At 38.9% G+C, this 26,532-nt stretch overlaps 1 protein-coding gene across 4 annotated transcripts in view; it reads right to left on the bottom strand.

Moving 5' to 3' along the window:
* The window catches only part of KIAA1328 (KIAA1328 ortholog), a 399,620-nt gene that overhangs the window by 24,730 nt on the left and 348,358 nt on the right, over positions 1–26,532 (bottom strand). For all 4 annotated transcript variants that reach the window (XM_053571111.1, XM_053571112.1, XM_053571114.1 and 1 more), the window contains one exon: positions 18,669–18,777. In XM_053571111.1, the coding sequence (XP_053427086.1) occupies positions 18,669–18,777 (109 nt within the window). The remainder of the gene's footprint in view (positions 1–18,668; positions 18,778–26,532) is intronic.

Genomic DNA, 26,532 nt, shown 5'->3' with positions numbered 1-26,532 from the left:
ACTACAGCACTATTCACAATAGCCAAACATTTTGCCTAGGAAAACAATATGAAGAAATTGATTTGGAGGAAAAAAGAGCCATTGCCTTTATGGAGATTCCTGAGCTAGGAATATTTCTTTTATTTAAAATAAAATGTCCAAGAGTACTTTAACAAGTAAGTAAGCCTTTAATCCTTACCTGCATTTGTGAAATCTTTAAAATACTGAAAACCCAAAGTGTTTCACTAACTTTTTGTAGCAACATTTGACCTAACTCAAACTTGTGTGGTCACAAACTTACGTGGACCTGAACTGATACGAGACTATACTCTGTTTATTCCACTTAATATGAATTACCATACATTATGTTTTACTCCATATGGTTTATATACCATATTACCTTTTTAAGAAGTGAATTCATTTGGCTCCTAGAGTTTTAAGTGAGGAACTGTAGAACTGTGTCAAACCTGTCTGGGCTGTCAGTCCTGAATTAATAAGCCTTCTCACAAATTAGCCCCAGCCCATTCTTTAACAGGCCTGCCAATCAAGGTTCATGACATGCCTACTCTTGGCGGTCTGTTGTTCTTTGAGAGTTTTGGTAAAAAGACTATCACTATGCAAACAATGTTGATCTCAGACAATTTGAGATGGAGAGAAAATTTAGGTAAATTTGATAATATGTGCAACTATAAGAATGAAACTATTGAAGAAGAATTTCTTTTCTTCCTGTCATCGTAGCAGAAGCTACACACAGACTTAAAAAATATATTACCTCCTTTGCCTCCTATACTTTCAAGTACTAGAAAACTTAAGATTAGCTTAATTATTTTCTAGCATCTTAATCATTTTGTGAAGTAATGATATTAGATAATGGCCATTTAATATAACATATTTTCCTTTCTATGGAACTGTAACTTCCTACTAATGTGAATTAAAGCCTAATTTAGTACAGCTGGGTGACAGCACTGTAAGTGAAATTTATAGACCCTAACCTTGATTGAATTAAGAGCCAAACACCGTTAGATAGCATGGAGGCAAAGAATACCAGTTGGTAGGCTCCAATAGGACAAGTGGGATGCTGACTGCTGGAGAACCAAAGCTCTTGCCTTGTAAACCCTTCCAGGCCAGAATGATGTTAGTTACCCTGTGCATTAGTGTGCACTTTAGAAAGTTCAGGGCACACATGGATATACATTCATTCCATTTTATGTTACATATTATGGAAAATACATTCTATAACACAAATAATTCATCAGTACATTGAAATTTAAGATTATAGAAGCGAATGATAGTTTTGCTATTTTATGATTGTTTGTACTTGACAAGAGAAAGACAATATGGACAGATGGCCTCTATAACCTTCATATGAACCTATTAGGGAGAATGGGCCAGTAGGTAAGAAATACCGGTGCCTCCTACACACACACACACACAGATTTTTTTGTGTGTGCCACAAACCATGATCTTTAGGTGTAAATAAAACCAGATGATCAGGGCTGTTTTAGGGGGTACCGAACAAGCTGGAGACTAAGGTATTCTGCTTGTCTTTGGTGCCACAGTTGAAGGTAGGAGATTAGAACTGATTGTGAACAAGCTGTAACAGTTCTTTGGAAGAGACCTGAGATTCTTCCAATTTAACATAGCAGATTATGCTCCTCTGCCCTCTGGTCACAAAGAAGGTGATACAGGTTGCCAGAGGGCAAATCATAAAACAAGAGGCCTGGTGGATTTTAATTTAAAGAGCTCACCCACTTCTTGATGAGTACAATTCCCCAGAGGAGCCATTACTTAAATGATTGGGGAGGACTGTGAGCTCAGGAACCCTTTCTCTAATTCTAGACATGGCTGCATGTTTGAGTTAACACATGACTCCAATTAGTATCTCAGAAAAAAAGTTAAATATGAGAGAACGTCTATCCTTTTGGGATAGATAAGGTCAATAATACACAGTGTCGGTATATCCTAGAAAAGGCAATTACCCAACTCTCCTATTAAAATGCAAAATGGAACACCACAGGTGAAGCCGTTGGTAAACTGTGAATACACACAACAGATTGGTAATCACAGTGTTCACCCAATGAACATGCCTCTGACTCAGACTATGATAAAAGATGTGATTAGAGTGCACTTTATGTTACTCCCATGTTACTTTGTTACTGAGGGAGACTAAGAAATAGTATAGACACACATAAAAGATTTTGAAGGGCTTCTTGGGTTGCCACTTTCAAGATTAAAGACTAGGGAACCAACTGGGATTTATTCCCAGTGCTCCAGCAGTAAAAAGACCCAGACGGATCCACTATGTTTCTCGGGGAGGATTTAGATAATTGCATGACAAGGAAAAGCCCAAGGAATGTTACTGAAACACAAGAGGTGTCAATAAGAAGGATTGAATTTGATGAAGATTGATGGGGCAGCCAGGGTCTCCTGGCTCATAATTGGCACTGGACCAGCATAGTAATCAAACCTGATGCTTCCTGTTTGGGTCAAAATCAATGATAAATTGAAGGAAACATAATGAATAAATGGGGTATGTCGAGGTGAAGATCCAACATTATTTTGATGTCTCAAGAGAGCCTTGGAGAAAGAGAATGATATTCTTTCTTAGCTCAAACACTAGATGCCCAGAAGGGTGAAGAAATATGGTTTGCCAATGCTCCCCATGCTTCTGGAAACTGACAAAGTCCAATGACAGCCAGCAAACTTGAGCAGCATACTCCAGGAAATGCCTTTGCACTGCTCCTAACCAGGAAGACTCCATTTATGAGCATCACAGCAATCCCCAGTGACTCCTACCTCTCCTACAGTTGCACAGTGATCATGGTTCCCAATGGTTCAGTGTCAGTTCTAGTCTTAGCTCTACCACTAATTATCTTTTTCATTTGAAAACCCCAGTGGTTTATAATTATGATGCACCCCTGAGATGAAGCATGATAAGATTTTGCCAGAATCTGGTTTTTCTACTAACAGTCTATCTCTCCTCAAACCACAGATGGCAGGAATTGGCCGTGGAGTATTATCAACTGCTCTGTAGAGCAGTTTTAGTTTTTATTCTCAGGCATGCACTGGATGGAATGAAAGGACACTGCCTGAGGTCTCTCCCCTGAGCTGTATGGCACAGCACTGCCACCTATCCATGCCAGGATGGCACCACTTCTCTCATGCAGAACTCTCAGAAGCATCTGAATTGAAGTCCACACTGAATGCCATTTGTGATCAATCCATTCTGCACCTGAGAGGGCACATGTCCTAAGGCAAACACTTCTAGCCATGAAAGTATTTAAGTACCAAGTACCTGACTGTGGTGATTCCTGTAGGTCAGATGTCTTTCAAGGCATAGAGAAGATGATCCTTGGCAAGAAATAAATTGAACATCTCTTCCCTTGGCATGGAGTGGTATGGTGTACTGCCTCTGGTCTAATCGTTGCTCTTAAAAGTGCTTTGGCAGGGTTTCTCAGAGACCCAAGGCACAATTCCCAGCAACCTTTTATTTATTTAGCACACAACATTTAAAAAATAATCCTTCTGACTAAGCAAGCCTTTTATCTTATCTTCCTTGTTATACATTATTATTTAATATGAGCATTAATCTAGAATATTTTAAACTGCCAAAATGTAGAAAGGATGAATTCTTCCTATGTGTTAAGATCACAATTATATACAAGGCTATGTAAGACATGCAACTATACACAAGTTTTGTCTGCTTTTTAGCATGCTGTGCTGTACTGGGATTGAGGCTTTCTTCTCAGCTCTAATTAACAGCTCTGGTTTTCAAGTAGCTCATGTGGCAGAAGGCTTGAAGCAAGATCCCTATTCTCATATAAATCCCAAACCACCTCAGAATATCCTAGTTCTCCCAAAAGAAGAAATAGCCTCTCATATATAACAGTAATTGCCCTCCCTATGCCTGCTAAGAGACTTCTGTTCCAATAAAGTTGATCATTTCATAAGCATTTATGAGTGGGTGCCAAGCAACAGGATGACAAATTTTCAATCTCAGGAACAGTCATACTTTAGTATGCACCCACGACAAAAAGAAAATCAATGAAAGCCTTAATAAGTAAACAGATAATGCATTAGTCAATTGCCCTTGAGCTTCAAGACCAACATGGAATCTTTCTTTCAAGGATAATCTTTATTTTTCTCATTAGGATTTGCACACCAAGAAGCTCACTCATATTCTCTAAAAAGGTATAGTAGAGATGTTTAGGTGAAAATATGAATCCAAAAGTCAAATAAAAATAACCATGTTCAAGCATTTCCCTTTTCTGTTTACAAAAACTTTCATATAATATCTGACGTTTAATTGTTAAACTCATAAAAAAGTTAACAAACAATACAAGAGGTTAAAATGAATTTCCCCACAAGCACTAAAGAAAAGATAAGCTGAAGGAAAATATACACCATCTTTTGTACAGCACAGAGGGAGGCCATATCTCAATAATATGAAAAATGTTAAATATATTAAAATATACATTTAATACGTTATATACAATATATATTTAAATACATAAGCAGTATATACTGTAGCAGCCCATATATCCTATGGTTAGGAGGAGTGAGAGTTCTAAGAAATACCTGTATAGCTCAATAATGGAACACCTTGGTGGAAAGAGCATAGAGAGGGATTTAGCTCTCCTAAGGAGCATGAGAGCTCTGGAGATGAGAGCAGTCTCTACACCTGTGGTGTTGAGAGGCACGAGATCAGTCTTATATTAGGCTGGGGGAGCAGGCAGTCGGGAGCATGCGCACTCTATTATGGACCCGCTTACTCTGACTCTGTCTCCTCTCCTGCAGGCAGAACGCCAGCACGGTGTCTCTCTGCTGAAGATTACCAAGCTCTGCTAAAGTCTAAGATCTATCTATTCTAAGACTGCTTTACTCTAAGACACACTCTCTCTCCAGCTAAGGTAGATAGCCCTTAGGCATCTAAGAGAAACTGTACCTGAGCAAGGTAACTTAGTGGTCCACGTCCGGAACCTAGTTGAGCCGGGCCCAAGACCTGGCCAGTCCCGGGCCCTGACAAGTGGTGTCAGAAATGAGATGTGACAATATACAAAAATGTCCACTTAAGCTAAAGAAACATTATTCAATTACATAATTCTGCATCTTCTCCTTCATAAATATTTTTGCTGATAAAGTCTTTGACTTATGTAGTACCATTTTTGGCACTATCACGCAGAATTTTGACCTTTCCCAAGTCAAAACAGGTAGCCTACACTAACATATGGTTACCTTTTCCAATGGGATTGATGACCTGAACTTGGACTTCAAGGGTGTTACCTTTTCTTTTGTTTTTCTCTTGGTGTCCTCCCTATAGTAAGATCTGATGTTTTCCAGACACCATTTCACTTAAAAATTCAAAGTTGAACGTCAGTAAATACATGTTCACAGAGCACAGTCTCAGGACATGTGAATTGTACTCTGTCCCTTATTAACTGGGAAGGCCAGTGCCTTTGAGGGTCTTGCTCTACACCTGGCTATAAATGGCATGTGTCAAGTTTGCGTGGATACTTAATATTCCTAAACAACGCACCAGTATAAAAGTCAAACACATTTTTGGTGGAGAGTTTAAACCATGTTATTCTAAAATTAATTATTTAATTATTTTTGAAAATATTCATTTCTTTACTACTTTACTCCCCAAATGTGTAAATCACTCTGAAGTCAAGAGACAAATGCACATGTTTTTGTTTTGATCTTTTTAAAGGGTAGGTTTCAGAAAAATAGGACAGAAGCCTCAAAAAATTAGGTTCCTCACAGTCAAGGGACTTTTTTAAGGTTTTGCTGCTATTAAGCTATAGAGGCAGTATGAATCTAGGTCTTCAGACTTTTATTCTAATATCCCTTTCTCTAAGCCATGCTGCCTGTCTGTCCATGCAAGGATTTTAACTTGAGAAAACCAAACTACACATCAGCTGCAGGCCACAGCAGAGGTTTGGAAAAAGCTTATGATATGGCCTAGCATAAGATAACATAATGGCTAAGCAAAGCATATCTGATATCCTCACTGCTACTGACACTGTCTAAGCAATCAAACCCTAATACACACGCAAAAAGTGTTGATAATGCTCATAATTGAGACTTTACTGTTATAGAATTTGGAAACAGCCTGAAAGACAAGATGCTTTCCAAGTCTTACAAAACGAAAAAGCTGAAAGTAGATGAAAATACAAAGAATTTCTGGGAATTAAAAGAAACACAACTATAGATGTATGAGCTGGGTAGAAACTATGGTTCTTTTGGAGATGTGGTTAAGACCTAAAGGAAAATACCTGTCCATGGGAAATCAAAAGAAAACTGTAGAGGAATGGACACCATGCTTGCAAATGACAGTTACTGATTCTTATCACATTAGAAGGACACACTGAGAACAGGACAGTCTCCTGGCAAGCCTAGAGATGTTTTGCGACTTGGAGGCAATCCCCCAAGTAACTCAGCGTTCTGGAATGAGATAAGATGGGTCACTCACTAGTAAGCCTGTGTTAAACATGGATGCTTAGTACTTCTTCAAGAGGGGTGTGGGGAAAGAACATGTGGCAATCCTTACGCATGCAGCCCCTCGTATGTAATTACCTTAACTCTCCACACCTGTTATGTATAACCTTAATAAATAGCCGTGGCGGAGGGGGATTGGGGTACCCTGCAACTAAGGTTAGCCCGCCTTCCGCAAGCTTATACTTCTAATCCGTGTCACTCCTGGTTCCTTCCTGCGGCGACCGAGACCAGTGCCATAGGAGTTGCGACAGAAAATATTTACTTTTTGTAATTCATTCATCCATCTAACAAATATTTATTGGATGTCTACTATAGCCATGCTCTGCTCTAGTGCAGGGGATATAACACTGAGTACAATCAAAAGAAATTCTACTCATAAAATTTACATTCTTTGTGGGGTAGGAGGAGGGGGAGAAACAGATAATAAATAAAACACTCCAGTAAATTATATAGCATATTAGAAGAAGGTGAAGGTACTATGAGGAAAGATAAAGAAGAAAGATAGAAAACATCAGGAATGGTTTCCTTAGGAGTCTTTCTTTTGCGACTTGCTGAGAGTTCTCCTAGATGATGGGTCTATATGAGCCTTTCATAGAAAAGACTGACATTAATAATATATTTTAGTGATTAATCTCCAATTTCAACAATTTAGATTGGTAAGTATAGTTCTGCAATGTTTTTTTTTTTTTTTAAGGAAAAGGGGATTTTATTTATTAAAGAAAAGTCATCTGTGAACTACTGTAGTTAGATTAGTAAGCTTGACACTAACACTTTGGATTGAAACATGCCTTCTTTCAAACAACAAGTGGACTCTACAAGTAAACACCTAAGAGTCAATTCAAGCAATGCTATAGGAACTGGAAGGGACACTGTGGAGAGGTGGCTGTCCTTCAACTTCCCAGTGCAAAAGCCACTTTCACTGAAGTTTATAAGCAATGAGGTCAGGGAACAAGTGCAGCCACAGCACCCCTGATAATCTAAAGTCAAGTGTGGAGGGTGGGTTTCCAGGCAAGGCCCCCTTACCCCAATCTCCAGCTGCTCCTGAGCAGGATGCTATAAACAGACAGCCCAGGGGGAGGAGGAGGGAAGGGGATGTAGCTAGTGCTGCCCAAAAGCATTTTACCATCTAGAAGATTCTCGAGATCTTTGAAATTGTTTTTTCACTGCAGGTTTATTGATGTATTCACATAATTCTTTGGGAGGGAGAATATAACAATGGCTAAAGAAAATTGCTAAAGGAAAGAAAAGGCCCTGGGGTTGTGTCAGGCGCAGAAAAAAGAAAGGGGTATGTTGATGTGCTGGGGCAGGTAGTGGGAAAATGTGTGTTCCCAAGCACGGGCTTTCAAATGTATGTCTTTAGATCAAGTATATCATAGTCATTTTAGAAAATCTAAAATGCATGTAACCAAGGAACATTCCTGGTAATTCTGATTCAATTAATACGGAGTGAGGCATAGAAATAGGCATTTTTTTTTTATTAAATCATAGCTGTGTACATTAATGCGATCGTGGGGCACCATACACTGGTTTTATAGACCGTTTGACACATTTTCATCACACTGGTTAACATAGCCTTCCTGGCATTTTCTTACTTGTTGTGTTAAGACATTTACATTCTACATTTACTAAGTTTCACATATACCCTTGTAAGATAGGCATTTTTACAAAGATTCCTAAGTGACTCCCGCGTTTAGAACTGCTGCTTTGAAGGGAATTCACCTCTTTCCAAATCTTTACAAAAGGCTAATTATGAGGACAGAATCCACCATCAATAACCTCAGTGAGGCCTTCTGTGACACAGGGAACAAATGTTCTAGGAACACAACATGAACTTTTAACTCTATCATCTAGCCAAAAATTTTACTCTCCACCCTCCTCTATTTAGAAGAAAAACAAATGGAGGAGACATCTTAAGACATTCAAAAATTTGCTAACATTGCATAAGGAAAGTCCTTTATGTGCAGGGTCATTCAAGTTCACTTCTAAGCCACGTCTCTGCAGAGACAGTCATTAGGGTATTTGGCAGAGCAACCCGTATCATTCGTGTGCACGGTTCTAGGTGCCAAACAAGTTTTGTTTCCTTGGGCACAAAACGAGCTAACACAGTGGCTAGTATGGCCAAGCATCAAGTTAAAAGCTTTGCAAACTTAGCTGCATTTAAATCTGAGCAAGTCTGGAAGGTAGTTATTAATATTCTCATTTTCACATGAGTAACCAGGCTTACACAGTAAAGTAACAGACATGCTTATAAGGTCAATAGAAAAAAATATAACCCAACTGCCCACTTCTGAGATGAACCAATCTTCTATTCTTAACCTTATTTTTAGGGGATACACACCGAGTTTGGAATCACAAAAGCAAGGCCCTAATGCTAGTTCTGTTCTTATTGCTTGTGTGATCTTGGCAAGTTCTATAATGATAACTACTATTCATGAAGCACTTAGCCATATACTGTGTGCTAAGGAATTTACAAAAACTATCTGGCTTAGTCACCAGAACTATGAGGGAGATATTATTATTCCCACTCTATAGATTAAATTTGTTCAAAACCATGTAGCTAGCGTTCAAACCTACACTTGTAAACCAAGGTGTTATGATTATTACACCTGGGCTCTTCATAGTTCTATAATTGGCTCTTGGAGTGTTACTTATTCATGATTGTCAGGATTACATTAGGTAACATACAAAATCATTTTCATATAAGAATTAAAATGCCTAGAACAGTTAAGAGACATTCAACAAATGTTTCTTAAAGTTGAAGGCAAAAGAAATTTCTGACTTTAGATCAAATGAACAACTCTAAAACAGCAGATCATGAGGCTGAAAATTGTGAAATGATAGCAGGAACTGGCAATACAGAACAGATGTCACTCATCATAGCAGCTTTCAGAGTTCAGAATCCTAAAGAAGACACACCAAGGAAGCATAATCCTCACCTATTGCTGGGTTGACAGAGAAATAAGATATTTATGTCACATAGGCCAAGAATAACCTTGGGGTTTTTGCAACTATTTGGAACTACTGAGTATAAAATCTTAAAATAGATTTGCCTCCTACATGTGTTCCCTTTGTTTTCTTTTTACATATTGTTTATAAAATTAAACAATATATCAATCTTGTAGAACATCTGAAAAATACTAAAAAGTGTGAAGAATAAAACAGGTCTTGTAATCTCTTCACCCAGAACTTAGAAAGATTGCCTGAAGCCAAGTACCGGAATTCTACATGACTAGTAAATGTTAGCTATTGTTTATGTATATTTTCCCTAGTATAGTATATTCTTCCTATGGTAAGAATGTGTTGACAAGGTTCCTCAAGCTGAATTCAATTGTTGGAATTATGCTATGACATTATTATTTCTACTTAACTTACTTGTTTCTGTTTTTCTATCTTACATACTTTAAAAACCAATGTGTACAAGAGAAATGAAAGACTTTGTTAATAGCTTCTAATGATGAGAATTATAGGATTAGTCCAACATCACGGCTTAACTAAAAATAAAAGAATTTCCATGCATTCTACTGTTCTTAATGGTAATGCAGCTGCTTGGAATTCCTAAGTTATCAACTCAACTAAATGAAAACTCTTTGATCAGCTGGGCTTTTCTGTCATTGCCCCTGGTCAGGGTCTGGGACTGGTTGATCTCCGTCCCTGGCTTATCTAGGTTCCAGATGAGAACTGCTATGCTACCTTGCTCAGGAACAATGGCTCTTAAGTGCCTAAGGGATATTTACCTTAGCAGAAGTGAGAAAGAGAGAGAGAGATAGTCTTTGAAGGGTGAAGTAGTCTTAGAAGAATAGATCTGATCTTCAGCACAGAGACGCTGTGCTGGCATTCTGCAGGCAGGAGAGGAGACATAGTCAGTGTAAACGGGTCCATGATGGAATGCATACTCCTGACTGCCTTATCCTCCAGCCTAATATAAGGCTGATCTCAGGCCTCTCAACTACACAGGTGTAGAGACTGCCAATTCACCACTGCTCTCATCCCGGGAGCTCTCTTGCTTGTTAGGAGAGCTAAATCCCTCTGGATGCCCTTTTCACCAAGGTGTGCCATTATTGAGCTACAGGTGTTTCTTACAACTCTCATTCCTCCTGGCCATAGACTATATACAGCAGCGGTTCTCAACCTGTGGGTTGAGACCCCTTTGTAACAATGGGGCAATTAGGAAGGTTGAGAACCACTGCTATACCGGCTGCTACACTTTTCACTCTACTGGTTAAACATAGACAACAGGCATGTTTATAACTTCCTGTTTTATTTTATGTAGTCAGTGTTGGGGGGTGCCTAACACAGCCCTATGTGAATCCTTCCCGACCCCATCCTCGAAGGCAAAGAATACAAAGGACCTAGATAGCTTCACCACTCCCCAGAAGAAATTTGTGCCAAGGACCCTAACCCAAAGAAGCCTTCCCAGCCAGCTGTGGAACTTGCCCACCCCCCATGGCCTCATATAAAAGGGGTCTCTAACTGCCCCCAGGCACAGACATCATCTTTGTCCTGCCCAGGCTGGTCGCTGTCCCTTCCAATAAACTTGGCCTGAACTTCTCCACTCTAGTCTCCTCTCTGGGCAACTTTGTGTACACCTTTCAGTCAACACATTCTTCTTTGAAGTTTTCAGATTAGTCCTTTCCACCAGTTTGTGTGCAACATTTCATGAGGTTTTGTTTTTATTTTATTTACAACAATGGAAAAATTACAATCAATGCTACTTTGTGTACAGTGCGCAAACTGTTACCCGAGGGCAAAAAAAGCTAAAATGATAGTTCTCTGCTTAGTAGTTCACATTTTTAGAAACCATTTTGAAAAGTCTGAGAAGAAATTTTATTTAATATATTGAAACTAAGCTTTTATAGCCGTTAAAAATCTTTACAATAATATATAATTTGTTTGAACATACATTATAAATGTACAAGCCCAGTATAATACCTGATATCTAACAGGTATCCAGTGAAAGAGCCAGCATCATCATATATCGTCACTACTCATATGTTCTATTATATAGAGGCAGTGAGGTCTGCTATTCAAACCTACCACAAAAACATCAGTAGAAGTTTGGGATTTTAGTTTGGTTTATCCCTCCCCATTGCTGGGAGAATAAAGTGATCATTTCCTCGGTTAGGCTCATGGGAAAATTTGGTCGACTAGTCACAATACTTATGCAAATGTGTATGTAAGAAGAAAGTCTGATAAATTTTTTTTACAGTTAGGATTCTGGACACAAATGCAAGAAAATGCTGAAATTTGGCTGTGTATATGGTTGAACAATAACACCTCCACTTCTCTGTGTAATTTTCTTCCTATCAAGCTACTACAGAACCAAATTCTAACACTTAAAGTAAGTTTGTCTGATTAAATATCCTAAACCAGAATTTTATTAGCTCAGTGCCTAGACTTCAGAAGCAAATCCAACTTTCCAGAAGTGGAGAATGAAAAAAACCAAACCAAACCAACAAACAAAAACAACTGACCAACTGAAATTTGAATATAGAAAAGGTAGATTCAAGTCTTCTTTCTGCTTCCTGCTGTGTGACCTTGGCCAGGTAGTCTCAGTTCTCACTGTAAAATGGGATACTACTACTACTTAGCTCATGGGTTTTTTCTTTCTTTTTTTTTTTTTTTATTTTTGGCCGGGGCTGGGCTTGAACCCGCCACCTCCGGCATATGGGACCGGCGCCCTACCCGTTGAGCCACAGGCGCCGCCCAGCTCATGGGTTTTGATGCAATTTAAAGGAAATGATTGACGCATTTAAAAGCATTCTGTCATGCTAAAGTACTAAGCTAAGAATTGCAAACAGGTAATTAAAATTTTTAGTATTATGTTTTTGTTACTACCCTGTTTCCCCGAAAATAAGACAGTATCTTATTTTAAGGTGTGCTCCCAAAGATGCGCTAGGTCTTATTTTCAGGGGACGTCTTATTTTTCCTGTAAGTAGGTCTTATTTTCGGAGGATGTCTTATTTTCAGGGAAACAGGGTAGTATAACAAAAATATGTTTCTTGTGAAAGTTTTGAATCTCTGGCAGCTGTTAATCCAGAATTTCTTTGCCAAAACGAAACAGATCACTGTTACAATCAGGAAGAGCTATTTACAAGATTTCCCCTTCTCTTCAATCTAAGTCAAGAGGTTCTCAACCTGTGGGTTACAACCCACAGGAACTGTATTAAAGGGCTGCAGCATTAGGAAGGTTGAGAACCACTGATCTAAGAGGTTAATGACAATGTAATGTGGGAGACTAAAGGTGACTGAACTTCTCATAGGCTAAAGCCTATGTTTATAACCCAAAGGAAAAAAAAGAACAAAGGTGTAAATGTTTGTTTCTCTTCAAGCTCAGCAAAGGACCAAAACGTTATCTGCCTTAGTGGCACTTTAATAGCTATGCCATCATATCTGGAGCTGGAAGCAACCAGATTTTCAAAGTAAGTTACTGAAGGTAAAAATAAAGATAAATAAAAACTGTTTTCAAGACAACGAGAAAATTCCATCTAGCCTGGCTTCATAAGAGCATGGTCCTGGGTTTTTCTTACTTCTGAGCATGGTCCCTGGATTTCAGCCTGAAAGGGCAAAGGATCTCATATATCACCTTCAGGTCAGCTGTGTGTGAACAGTTGCCTTGCAAGCATGGCTGTGAGCAGGCAACTGTACTCAGCAAGGTGTAAACTTACAGCAAAATTTTCAGAAATAATAAGCATATGGTTTGATAGCAAAGGATCAAGGTCTATAAAAAGTGCAAATCAAACTAATAACAGAATCGTTTACACAGAAATATATCCACACACAGCCAATTGACTTGACAAAGGCAACAGAAACACACATTAAAGGATGGTTTCTTTAATACCTAATGCTAGGAAAACTGTATATCCAGATGTAGAAGAATAAAACTAGATATCTACATACCTCAACTATATACAAAAATAAAATCAAACAGACCAGAAATGATAAATCTGCTAGACAAAAACATAAGGAAAACACTTTATGACATTGGTCTGAACAAAGATTTGTTGGGTTAAGACCTCAACAGCCCAGGCAACAGAAACAAAAATAGTCAAATAGAGTTACATATTTGTAAGCTATTTATCTGACAAGGAGTTAATATCAATAAGAGATAAGAAATTCAAACAGATGAACAGCAAAAACCCACACAACCCAATTAAAAAGTAGGCAAAAGACCCAAATTGACATTTCTCGAAAGAAGATATATACAAATGGCCAACACACATATGAAAACATGCTCCACATTACTGAGCATCAGGGAAATGCAAATCAAAACCACAATGAGATATCACCTCATTCCAATTTGAACAGCTATCATCAAAAAGACCTAACACATGCTGGTGAGGCTTCTGAGAAAGGGGAACGCTTATACATTGTTGGTGGGAATGGAAATGAGTACAGCCATTTTAGAAAACAGTGTGGAGTGTCCCAAAAAACAGAACTATGATCCAGCAATACCACACTACTGGGTAGATACCCAAAGGAAACAAAAGCAGTACGTCAAAAAGCCACCTGCACGTCCATGCATACTGCAGCACTATTCACAATAGCCAAGATGGAATCAACCTACGTGTCTTCAATGTATGAATGGATAAAGAAAATATGATATACATATACAATGAAATACTATTTAGCCATTAAAAAAGAATAAGAATATTGCCATTTTCAGCAACATGGATGAACCTAGAGGACCTTATGTTAAGTGAAATAAGCCAGGCACAGAAAGAAAATATGTATCATCTCGTTCATATGTGGAATCTAAAAAAGCTGATCTCATAGACATAAAGAGAAGAATAATGGCTACCAGGGACAGGAGGAGTAAAGGTTGGGGGAGGAGGGAGAGAAGATGGTTGATGGGCACAAAGGTACAGTTAGGAGGAATAAGTTTTGGTGTTCTATTGCGTGGTAGGGTAATTATGGTTAAGAATATTGTACACTATATTATAAAATATCTAGAAGAAAGGATTTTAGATATTCTCACCACAAAGAAATGATAATTGTATGAATGATGGGTACGATAAATATCCTGATTTGGTCATTATACAAAATATACCTCTATTGAAACATACATGTATAATTATTATGTGTCAATTAATAAATAAAACCCAACTATTAAAAAAGTCCCCAAGCTTTTAAGTCCTTCAAAGCACATGCTCAAATGTTTCCCAAACCCCCTCAAAAAAAAAAAAAAAAAAAAAAGACAAGCTCCATGAAATCAATACTTCCTCACTTACAAATAACTCAAAAAGAAACAACAAAATAACACAAAAACCTTTAATACTTCTGTGTTGTGGTTTAAAAACTATAATGTTTCTGGGGAAAAAAAAAAGCTAGAGTAGAGAGGTGAACAGTGTTTCCTAGAAATAGGCTAATTCCAGTTCAGGTTCTAAAATTCCACTAGTTGGGCCTGATTTGGAGAGAGCATCTTTCTCTCTTCATGCCTTACAAAAAAAAAGGGTGGAAGTGCAAGGTGTTCCAGCTGTATCTCTTCCTGTGAGTCATAGAAGAGCAAAGAGGCCTTAGTATACTTTTGTTTCAGGGGTTAAAAATTTAACCTTGTTGCTACATGTCTGATGTCTGTTTATTAATGTACAATAATTACTGCATTGTCACATGACTGAGAAACTGGACCAGTATTTTAAAAGTGACAAGATTTCTGTTGCAATGAGAAATCCCAGAAGGTACTATCTTCATTTTAATATAAAACGTATCAGATCTACATTCCTGAATAGAAAAAGGTACAAATATGTAAATCATATAACAGCTGTAAGAGATCTTTTTTCCCAGTCAAATTTGAAATAAAAGACTTGAAGATCCAAAGTTACATTAATGCAAATATCTGCCTGTTGCAAGTATACTTTTTGATTAAATTGGCATACATCAAGTACAATTAGAAAGGTTATTTATAACGAAGAAACACATAATTCTGCATCTTAATGGAGATGACAATTACAGCTGATGGTTGCTAATTAACACTACTTCTTTTGCTTTGGGTGTTAGATACTTTCTGTACACTTTTATTGTTGGCAATGGACACATCTCATTCTGGAAGGCACAAAAAAGTTAATTATCAGTAACATTTGTGCTCATAACACATTCATTTGAGAAGCAGATGGTTACCTGCCCAGCTCTGCTTTCATATTGGAAACTAGAGGATCAAGTAGAATTGGTAAACTCTGACTCAGTCTCATGGCAGGAAAGGCATTTATTCAACTTTCTTTCAGAACCAAGGATCACCTACCCACTAGGTGGTTTGTGGGGCTTGCCAGTTCAGAGCCAGCAGACGTGAAGGGTATCTTTTAGTTCAGCCCACCACCTTCTTGTGCCAAGATGACTAGTGTGCTTATTCTCTTGGGGAGATCAGGGGTGTGTGATCAGTGTTGGAAGCCAGAAGTGAAATGGAAAGAAGCATTGCAGCTCTCAGCATAGAAAACTAGAATGCCCTCTTTGCTTGTGTTGTAAATTACATATTTTGTTAGCATGAGATAGATAAATAATTCTACATACAAAGGTGCCCAGCTAAAATCAGGATAAGTGATATTAATGTCTTATGGTCAGTATTATTGAACCTTGAAAGTAATAAACTTTATGAGTCGATAAATATTACATTTGCAACATAGTTAACATTCCTTTACTGTCTCTAGCACTTATTACACATTGTAACTGCAAGTCTACAATACATTATTCATATTTGGGGTGTCACTAAGTGATGGATTGCTGTAGAAGAGGCTGTCCTTTAAATAAATCAACAAATAAAAATGCAAATGTTAACATTTTCAGCCACAACTTTTTCCATCTTGAATGGGGAATGAAAATTTCACATGATATTGACAGCCAGCAGAGAGAACAATTAACAACCTACATTGTGAATGAGAAAGATGACTTTGGCACGGCTGTTTTTTTTCACCTGCACACAGAAAGATATGGGACTCTTCTAAGCATTTTCAGAGGACAAAGGAAAAACCTGACTCTTGTCCCACACCCATCTTCTTTTGCAAGTCTTGAAAATTCTTGGAATTTAGTGCGGACAGAGGAAGGGCTTTTACTCTCGTTCTTTACATTACTTTAAAAGGTTTGCTGAGATGAAAAACAAAGGGCTTTTCTCTTGCATTAAGAGTGTGCATGTAACTGAAAAGTAGTCTATAAAAAATGTCTTTTCTACACTTTTAAATAAAAACAATTCAAATAAGACTGTTTCTGATATCCAGAAAGCAACCACAATGCCTTCTTGGTAACTGATTTTCATAGCATTGCACCTTTTTTCTACTCTGCACTCTGTATAATAGACCTATAATATGCCATTGTGCACTTTTAAGGATAAAATCTGGTGGGCTACATTGTTTTATTAAGCCAAATGCTCATTATTTAAAAATCTTCTGAGAATCTAAATTCAACTGTATATTCAGTATTAAGGACTAACAGATAAAGAATCCTTTTTAAAAGCTTTGTAAATATAAGTCTTTACAGCAACTTTAACCCAGGCTTGTAAAATTCTACAAGGTTGATACGGTCCATTCAGAAAATGTGTGCTGAAGATGTTTTACAAAACCCTTAGTGGGGAAACATTTCATTTCTCTTTCTCATGCTTCCCTGTAAACTGAAATGTGACCATCTAAAACATATTCAACAGATGTTAAAATAAAAGGAAGGATCAATAGAGAAAGAATGTGGCAAACTAGTTAAATTCGCTTTGGATCATGGGTAGCCTCTAAAATAGGAAATTTGTCATTGTCAACTATTATGGCATTAAAGGTTATCGCCTTTGCAGTTTGAAATGCTGACTTTGCCTCTTAATAGCTTACGTGCCCTTAGACAAGTCATTCAAACTCCCTAAGCCTTAGTTTCCTAATTTTTAAAATGGAGATAATAGCACCACAACATAAGGTTGTGAAGATTAAATCATGTAATGCATCTAAAGGACCTAGCACAGTGCTTGGTACATAGTAGAAAATTAATAGAGCAACAGGCATCATTATTATCCTCTCCCTATTAAAGTCAATTCTCAATAATTCTTTAAGAAGCTTATTCTTTCAGTTCCAGAATTAAAGGAACAACAATAAGAGCCATAACAGAATGAACATTGGTTCGTTGTTAAGAATGCCCAGGTCTGGCTTCTGTGGGACAGTCTATCTATAGGCTCTGGGTGGGACACAATTCTTCAGAGAAGAAAGAGACAGTGCTTCTCTTCCTTTTGAAACTATCTTAAACCAAAAGAATAAATTTTAGGATATGTTTTTAAAATCATTAGGCTTAGAAACCAACAATTTAGGCATTTCTACTTTGCAAAAGCCAAGGACTTTAAATTAACTACAAATTAAGCAATGAAATCTATAGTCATCCAATAAAATGCTAGGAGCTTAAGCACTCAAAACCAATCATATCCCCAAGGAAATATAAACCAAGCCCTTTCTATATTGATGTTTATACATTCAGCCTTAAGCATATGATATGGGAGTTGGTTTATTATATATGAGAGATATTAAACATATTTATTTCCCTGACTCTAGCAAAGGCTGATTAACCCCTCCAATGTCTCTGGTATAAAAAATATTATTATTCCTGGGCGGCGCCTGTGGCTCAGTCTGTAGGGCGCCGGCCCCATATGCCGAGGGTGGCGGGTTCAAACCCAGCCCCGGCCAAACTGTAACAAAAAAATAGCCGGGCGTTGTGGCGGGCGCCGTAGTCCCAGCTACTCGGGAGGCTGAGGCAAGAGAATCGCTTAAGCCCAGGAGTTGGAGGTTGCTGTGAGCTGTGTGAGGCCACGGCACTCTACCAAGGGCCATAAAGTGAGACTCTGTCTCTACAAAAAAAAAAAAAAAAAAAATTATTATTCCTTTAACAAAAGCCACTATATTTTCAATATCAATGAACTCAGTTGGTTAAAATTATAGTTCAAATGTATAACTATTCTGTGATAAATTGGGAAAGATCTTTGCTAAATAAAATTTCTGATGAAGGATAGAATTAGCTTTGGTTTCTATGGAAACACTTGTCCATTAACATGATCAATTAAGGAAGTACATGCATAAAGACTCCAGGTGGTTTATACTGGCCAATCAAGATGCTTCAAAAATAAGCACTTTGCTTTTGAGTAAAAGCCACTAAGAATTGTCAAAATTTTTTCATTCCTTAGTAAATAAACCTCAAAAAATGCTCTTGTATGGAGAATATCAAACCAAGCAATCCCTGCAGATTACCGGGAAGTGCTGTGTTGGAATGATGATGAGGATGTGGTCACCAGCTCCTTTTGGCTTCCTGTTGGCATAGGAGATGTGGAGGCATCTTTTCTAACTCCTGTCATCGTTCCTGTATGAACAATAAAAGAAATGATTTGAGTATTCAATATAAGTAAATGGAAAAGTCCATTCTATGTAATATATTAAAACTTAAGGAATCCCAGAGCTTCAAAAGTAGGCTACTTTTTTGCCCTGAAATGGAAACAATGGCAGAAGGAAAACTCACTTCAGTTTTGTAAACATCTGAGATCCATAAGGCCTTATCTTTAATAAAGTACATTTGTGCAATACCAGACTAGAAATTTTGCTTTTAAACCTAAATGCCTATCATATTCCTGCTAATCTAGGTTTACTGTGAAAATACCCAAGAAGGTTAAGTTGTTTTTTTTTTCTTATTTTTTTTTTTAATTTTTTTATTAAATCATAACTGTATACAATGATATGATTATGGGGCATCATACACTCACTTCATAAACCATTTGACACATTTTTATCACAGTGGTTAACATAGCCTTTCCGGCGTTATCTCAGTTACTGTGCCAAAACATTTACATTCTACACTTACCAAGTTTCGCAAATACCCCTGTAATATGCACCACAGGTGTGATCCCACCGATTCCCCTCCCTCTACCCACCCCCACCATTCCCACTTCCCCCTATTGTTAAGTTGTGGCTGGGTTATAGCTTTCATGTGAGAGTCCCAAATTAGTTTCATAGTAGGGCTGTGTACATTGGGTATTTTTTCTTCCATTCTTGGGATACTTCACTAAGAAGAATATGTTCCAGCTCCATCCATGTAAACATGAAAGAGGTAAAGTCTCCATCTTTCTTTAAGGCTGCATAGTATTCCATGGTATACATATACCACAATTTATTTATTTTATTTTTTTTATTTTTATTTTTTTTAATTTTTTTATTAAATCATAACTGTATACAATGATATGATTATGGGGCATCATACACTCACTTCATAAACCATTTGACACATTTTTATCACAGTGGTTAACATAGCCTTTCCGGCGTTATCTCAGTTACTGTGCCAAAACATTTATATTCTACATTTACCAAGTTTCGCAAATACCCCTGTAATATGCACCACAGGTGTGATCCCACCGATTCCCCTCCCTCTACCCACCCCCCCCTTTCCCACTTCCCCCTATTGTTAAGTTGTAGCTGGGTTATAGCTTTCATGTGAAAGTCCCAAATTAGTTTCATAGTAGGGCTGTGTACATTGGGTATTTTTTCTTCCATTCTTGGGATACTTTACTAAGAAGAATATGTTCCAGCTCCATCCATGTAAACATGAAAGAGGTAAAGTCTCCATCTTTCTTTAAGGCTGCATAGTATTCCATGGTATACATATACCACAATTTATTAATCCATTCGTGGATCGATGGGCACTTGGGCTTTTTCCATGACTTAGCTATTATGAATTGGGCTGCAATAAACATTCTGGTACAAATATCTTTGTTATGTTGTGATTTTTGGTCTTCTGGGTATATGCCCAGCAGAGGAATTACAGGATTGAATGGCAGATCTATTTTTAGATCGCTGAGTGTTCTCCATATATCTTTCCAAAAGGAATGTATTAATTTGCATTCCCACCAGCAGTGCAGAAGTGTTCCCTTTTCTCCGCATCCACGCCAACATCTCTGGTCTTGAGATTTTGTGATATAGGCTAGTCTCATTGGAGTTAGATGATATCTCAAAGTAGTTTTGATTTGCATTTCTCTGATGATTAAAGATGATGAGCATTTTTTCATATGTCTGAAGGCCGTGCGCCTGTCTTCTTCAGAGAAGTTTCTCTTCAAATCCTTTGCCCAGCCTGCGATGGGATCCCTTGTTTTTTTCTTGCTGATGCGTTTGAGTTCTCTGTGGATTCTGGTTATTAAACCTTTGTCAGAGTTATACCCTGCAAATATCTTCTCCCATTCTGAGGGCTGTCTGCTTGCTCTGCTTACTGTGTTCTTAGCTGTGCAGAAGCTTTTTAGTTTGATCAAGTCCCAGTAGTGTATTTTTGAAGCTGCTTCAATTGCCCGGGGGGTTCTCCTCATGAAATACTCACCCAGACCAATTTCTTCAAGGGTTTTCCCTGCATTCTCCTCTAGTATTTTTATAGTTTCATGTCTTAAGTTTAAATCTTTAATCCAATGAGAGTCTATCTTAGTTAATGGTGAAAGGTGTGGGTCCAATTTTAGTCTTCTGCAGGTTGCCAGCCAGTTCACCCAGCACCATTTGTTAAATAGGGAATCTTTTCCCCACTGAATGTTTTTAATTGGCTTGTCAAAAATCAAATAGCGGTAAGTAGCTGGATTCATCTCTTGGTTCTCTATTCTGTTCCAGATATCTACTTCTCTGTTTTTGTGCCAATACCATGCTGTTTTGATCACTATCGATTTGTAGTAAAGTCTGAGGTCTGGTAGTGTGATTCCTCCTGTTTTGTTTTTATTTCTGAGTAATGTCTTGGCTATTCGAGGTTTTTTCTGATTCCATATAAAACGAAGTAATGTTTTTTCAAGATCTTTAAAATATGACAGTGGAGCTTTAATAGGGAGTGCGTTGAAATTATATATTGCTTTGGGTAGTATGGACATTTTGATAATGTTGATTCTTCCTAGCCATGAGCATGGTATGTTTTTCCATTTGTTAACATTTTCAGCTATTTCTTTTCTTAGAGTTTCATAGTTCTCTTTATAGAGATCTTTCACGTCTTTTGTTAGGTAAATTCCCAAATATTTCATCTTCTTTGGCACTACTGTGAATGGGATAGAGTCCTTAACTGCTTTTTCAATTTGACTGTTGTTGGTGTATATAAAGGCTACCGATTTATGAATGTTGATTTTGTAACCTGAGACGTTGCTGTATTCCTTGATCACTTCTAGGAGTTTTGTAGTAGAGTCCCTAGTGTTTTCCAGATACACAATCATATCATCTGCGAAGAGCGAGAGTTTGATCTCTTCTGACCCTATATGGATACCTTTGATCGCCTTTTCTTCCCTAATTGCGGTGGCTAAAACTTCCATTACAATGTTGAAAAGCAATGGAGACAATGGGCAGCCTTGTCTGGTTCCTGATCTGAGTGGAAATGATTCCAATTTAACTCCATTCAATATGATATTGGCTGTGGGTTTGCTGTAGATAGCCTCTATCAGTTTAAGAAAAGTCCCTTCTAGACCAATTTTCTTGAGTGTTCTGATCATGAAGGGATGCTGGATATTATCAAAAGCTTTTTCTGCATCAATTGAGAGAATCATATGGTCTTTGTTTTTTAATTTGTTTATGTGCTGAATTACATTTATAGATTTACGTATATTGAACCAGCCTTGAGACCCTGGGATAAAACCAACTTGGTCATGATGTATAATTTGTTTGATGTGTTGTTGGATTCTGTTTGTTAGGATCTTGTTGAATATTTTTGCATCTATATTCATTAGTGATATTGGTCTATAATTTTCTTTTCTTGTTGGGTCTTTTCCTGGTTTGGGGATCAGGGTGATATTTGCTTCATAGAACGTGTTGGGTAGTCTTCCTTCTTTTTCTACATTTTGGAACAGGTTGAGTAATATAGGTACTAATTCCTCTTTAAAGGTTTGGTAGAATTCTGACGTGAAACCATCTGGTCCCGGGCTTTTCTTTTTAGGGAGGTTTTGTATAGTTGATGCTATTTCTGAACTTGATATGGGTCTATTCAACATTTCCACTTGATTCTGGTTAAGTCTTGGAAGGTGGCGTGCTTCCAAGTATCGGTCTATTTCCTTCAGATTTTCATATTTCTGAGAATAAAGTTTCTTGTAATATTCATTAAGGATTTTTTGGATTTCTGATGAGTCTGTGGTTATTTCGTCTTTGTTGTTTCTGATTGATGATATTAGAGATTTTACTCTTTTTTTCCTGATTAGGTTGGCCAGAGGTTTATCTATTTTATTGACCTTTTCAAAAAACCAGCTTTTTGATTTATTGATCTGTTGTATTATTCTTTTGTTTTCAATTTCATTTAATTCTGCTCTAATTTTGGTTATTTCTTTTCTTCTACTGGGTTTGGGGTTGGAATGTTCTTCCTTTTCCAGTTGCGTGAGATGTCCCATTAAGTTGTTAACTTCCTCTCTTTCCGTTCTCTTGAGGAAGGCTTGCAGTGCTATAAATTTCCCTCTTAGAACTGCCTTTGCAGTGTCCCAGAGGTTCTGATAGCTTGTGTCTTCATTGTCATTTTGTTCCAAAAAATTGGTGATTTCTTTCTTAATCTCATCTCTGACCCAGCTATCATTCAGCATAAGGTTATTTAACTTCCATGTTTTTGTATGGGTATGCAGATTCCTGTTGTTACTCAATTCAAGTTTTATTCCATGATGGTCCGAGAAGATGTATGGAATAATTTCTATTCCTTTAAATTTACTGAGGTTAGACTTGTGACCTAAAATGTGATCAATTTTGGAGTAAGTTCCGTGGGCTGATGAGAAGTATGTGTATTCAGTTTTGTTGGGATGAAATGTTCTGTAGATGTCTGCTAAATCTAAATATTGGATGGTTAGGTTTAAATCTAAGATTTCTTTGCTCAGTTTCTTTCTGGAGGATCGATCCAAGACTGCCAATGGAGTGTTGAAATCTCCAACGATTATGGAGCTGGACGAAATCAAGTTACTCATGTCTGTTAGAGTTTCTCTTATAAATTGAGGTGCATTCTGGTTGGGTGCATAGATATTAATAATTGAGATCTCGTCATATTGAGTATTACCCTTAACAAATATGAAGTGACCATTCTTGTCCTTCCTTACTTTTGATGGTTTAAAGCCTACTGTATCTGCAAATAAAATTGCAACACCTGCTTTTTTCTGATTACCATTTGCCTGAAATATGGATGACTATCCTTTCACCCTGAGTCTGTATTTGTCTTTTAAGTTGAGATGTGACTCTTGTATGCAACAAATATCTGGCTTGAGTTTTTGTATCCAGTCAGCTAACCTATGCCTCTTTAGAGGACAGTTTAAGCCATTCACATTGATGGAGAGTATTGATAAGTCTGGTGGAATTTTGGGTATCGAGTTTTTCAAAGGTCCAGTGGACATTTTTAATCCTTTCGCCAGTGTGGAAGTTGGAGTTTGATCCGAAGTTTCTGAGTGAGTTTACTTTTGTGGTATAGGATTGGGTTGGTCATTGTGGAGGATAGGTCTGAGAACATCCTGAAGAGCTGGTTTACTTATGGCAAATTTTTTCAACATATGAATGTCATTGAAGTATTTAATTTCTCCATCATAGATGAAACTCAGTTTAGCTGGATACAAGATCCTGGGTTGAAAGTTTTTTTGCTTTAGGAGATTAAAAGTTGATGACCAGCCTCTTCTTGCTTGAAAAGTTTCAGCAGAGAGATCTGCAGTTATTCTAATATTCTTACCTTTGTACGTTATAGTTTTCTTTCGCCGGGCTGCTTTGAGAATCTTCTCTTTCATGTTAACTTTAGTGAAGCTAATTATGATATGTCTGGGAGATGGCTTATTGGGGTTGAATCGTGCTGGGGTTCTGAAGCTGTCTGCTATCTGAATTTCAGATTCTCTAGGCATGTCTGGAAAATTTTCTTTCATAATTTCATGTAGAAGGGCCTCTGTGTCCTTGGCAGCCACTTCATCATTCTCTGAAATTCCTATAACCCTTATGTTGTTTTTTTCGAATTATCTGAGAGCTCTCTGAGTGAGTGATCCGTTTTTGCTCTCCATTTCTCTTCCTCTTTGAGAGATTGGGAGCGTTCGAAGACTTTATCTTCAATGTCAGAAATCCTTTCTTCTGTTTGCTCCATTCTGTTACTGAGGGATTCTACTGTATTTTTCATATCTTTGAGGGCTGTAAGTTCTTGTTTCAGTGTGTCTAAGTCTTTGGTGGTTTTGTCTTTAAATTCGTTAAATTCTTGAGACAATTTTTGAATTTCTCCTCGAATTCCTAATTCCATTTTATTAATCTTGTCTGCAAACCAAATTCTGAATTCGACTTCTGACATCTCAGCCAGTTGTTTATGAATGGGATCTTCAATCGCATCTGCCGTATCTTTTCTTGGGGGGGTTGATCTATTCTGGTTATTCATGTTACCAGAGTTTTTCCGCTGATTCCGCCCCATGGTTTACTCCCTTTGGTTTTTCCCCTGGGGTTTTATCGAGGGCCCGTACAGTGTTGTGGCCTGAGAAACTGGGGCCCTGTCTGGTGTGGTGGAGCAAAGTGGTTCTGTCTTGTTTTCAGCTGGTTTCTGTTCGATCCTATTGCAACTTCTACTCTGGCTTGAGGTCTCAGCTGTGTGGAAAAATCAGCAATTAAGTCACCCCGCCTGCCCACCTCTGGCCCCAGTTGGAAAAGGAGAATCAAACCTTCCTACAATCGCACACCCAGGGCACCGCCTGAAGAGTCCTCAGTCTATTAGCCCAGTTCAAAAGGTCCAAATCAACTGTCTCAATTGGCACTTGTCTCGGGTGGAAGGGTTCAAGAGGTCTCTGGGAACTGGATCACAGGGGCCTGGTGACTCCTCTGACACAGCTCACCCCACTGCAGCGTGGAGTCAGGAGGAGCCACCCAGCAAACAGAGCAGTCTGGGAAGGTTGACGTCTCCTTCCCCACTTTGCCCCTCCGTTGGACCCAGTCACTGGTATCTCTGCAGATGGCTAACCCAGTTGCCTGCAGCGAACAGACACTCCAGGGGTTTGCACCTGCCTGAATCGCAAGGAAGTCTGCCAGGCCCCCGCAGACTGCCGCTATCTAGCAGGAGGAGATGGGGCCTGACATCTTTGAGTGTTTGATGCAGGTGATGGGAAGGAGGTGTTCACTCAGGCTTAGCCCCGTCCCTGATGCATGCTGCTAACAGAACAGAACAGAACAGACAACTTTGTGAGGTTCTGTCTCTGTTCCTGTCGTTGCCTACAGGAGACGGGCTGTTTTGAGTTCAAACGTCTTTGCTGCTGGAGAATTGCGTCTGAACACCTCTCTGGGTCGGCCCTGCCCTGGAGGCTTCCGGGTTTGTGAGTCGTGTCACCGGTGGCCTCCTCTGGTTGCCCAGGGAGACAGGGGGTGTGGCCTCAGAATATCCGGAAGTGAGCTTCTGCCGTTAAAGAAAAAACGGCTGTTGATCTACCTCCAGGGAACTGCTGCTCTGGTGTGGGCACTCAGGCGACCCTTTTCTCCTCTGTCCCACGCCCCAGAGTCAGCACTGAGCGGCCGCAGTTTGTGCTGGGTCCACACCCCTTAAGAGATCCCCCAAGAATCAGAACTCTTGGGGGATGGGCCCCCAGACCCCGATTGGGAGTGGGGCGGGGGGAAGCTAGAGTTTCATTCAGTTTCACGCAATACTACGGTCCGGGGAGGGCTCCTGCACTGCACCGCAGGGAAGTGCCGCCAAGGCTTGATTTCCCCTCAGCAGAGTGCCCTCTCCTCGCTCACGTGTCCCAGAGTCAGCGCTGACCTGACGCAGCTCAGGCACTGTGCACTCCCCTCGAGAAATCACCCAAGGAGCCGAACTCCTGGGGGATAGGTCCTCAGACCCCGAGTGAGAGTAGGGGTTCTCAGCTCTCAGCGGGGAGGCCAGAGTCTGATTCAGTCTTGGGCCCCGTATGCCCGGGGAGGGTTACTGCACTGCACCGCAGGGAAGTGCCGCGACGCGTGACTCCCCCTCAGCCCGGTGCCCTCTCCTCACTTGGCGCACCTCAGAGTCAATGCTGACCAGTCGCAACTCGGGGACTGTCCACTCCCCTTGAGAAATCACCCAAGGATCCGAAGTCCTGGGGGACAAGCCTCCAGACCTCAGTGGGCGGGAGGGGAGCGCCGGGGATTCAGGGTTGCGGGCAAAGGATTCCCA

Source organism: Nycticebus coucang, chromosome 19 (genome assembly GCF_027406575.1).
Source record: "Nycticebus coucang isolate mNycCou1 chromosome 19, mNycCou1.pri, whole genome shotgun sequence".
Classification (NCBI taxonomy): Eukaryota; Metazoa; Chordata; class Mammalia; order Primates; family Lorisidae; genus Nycticebus; species Nycticebus coucang.
Note: the sequence above shows the minus strand (reverse complement) of the source record. Positions and strands in the feature narration are given on the sequence as shown.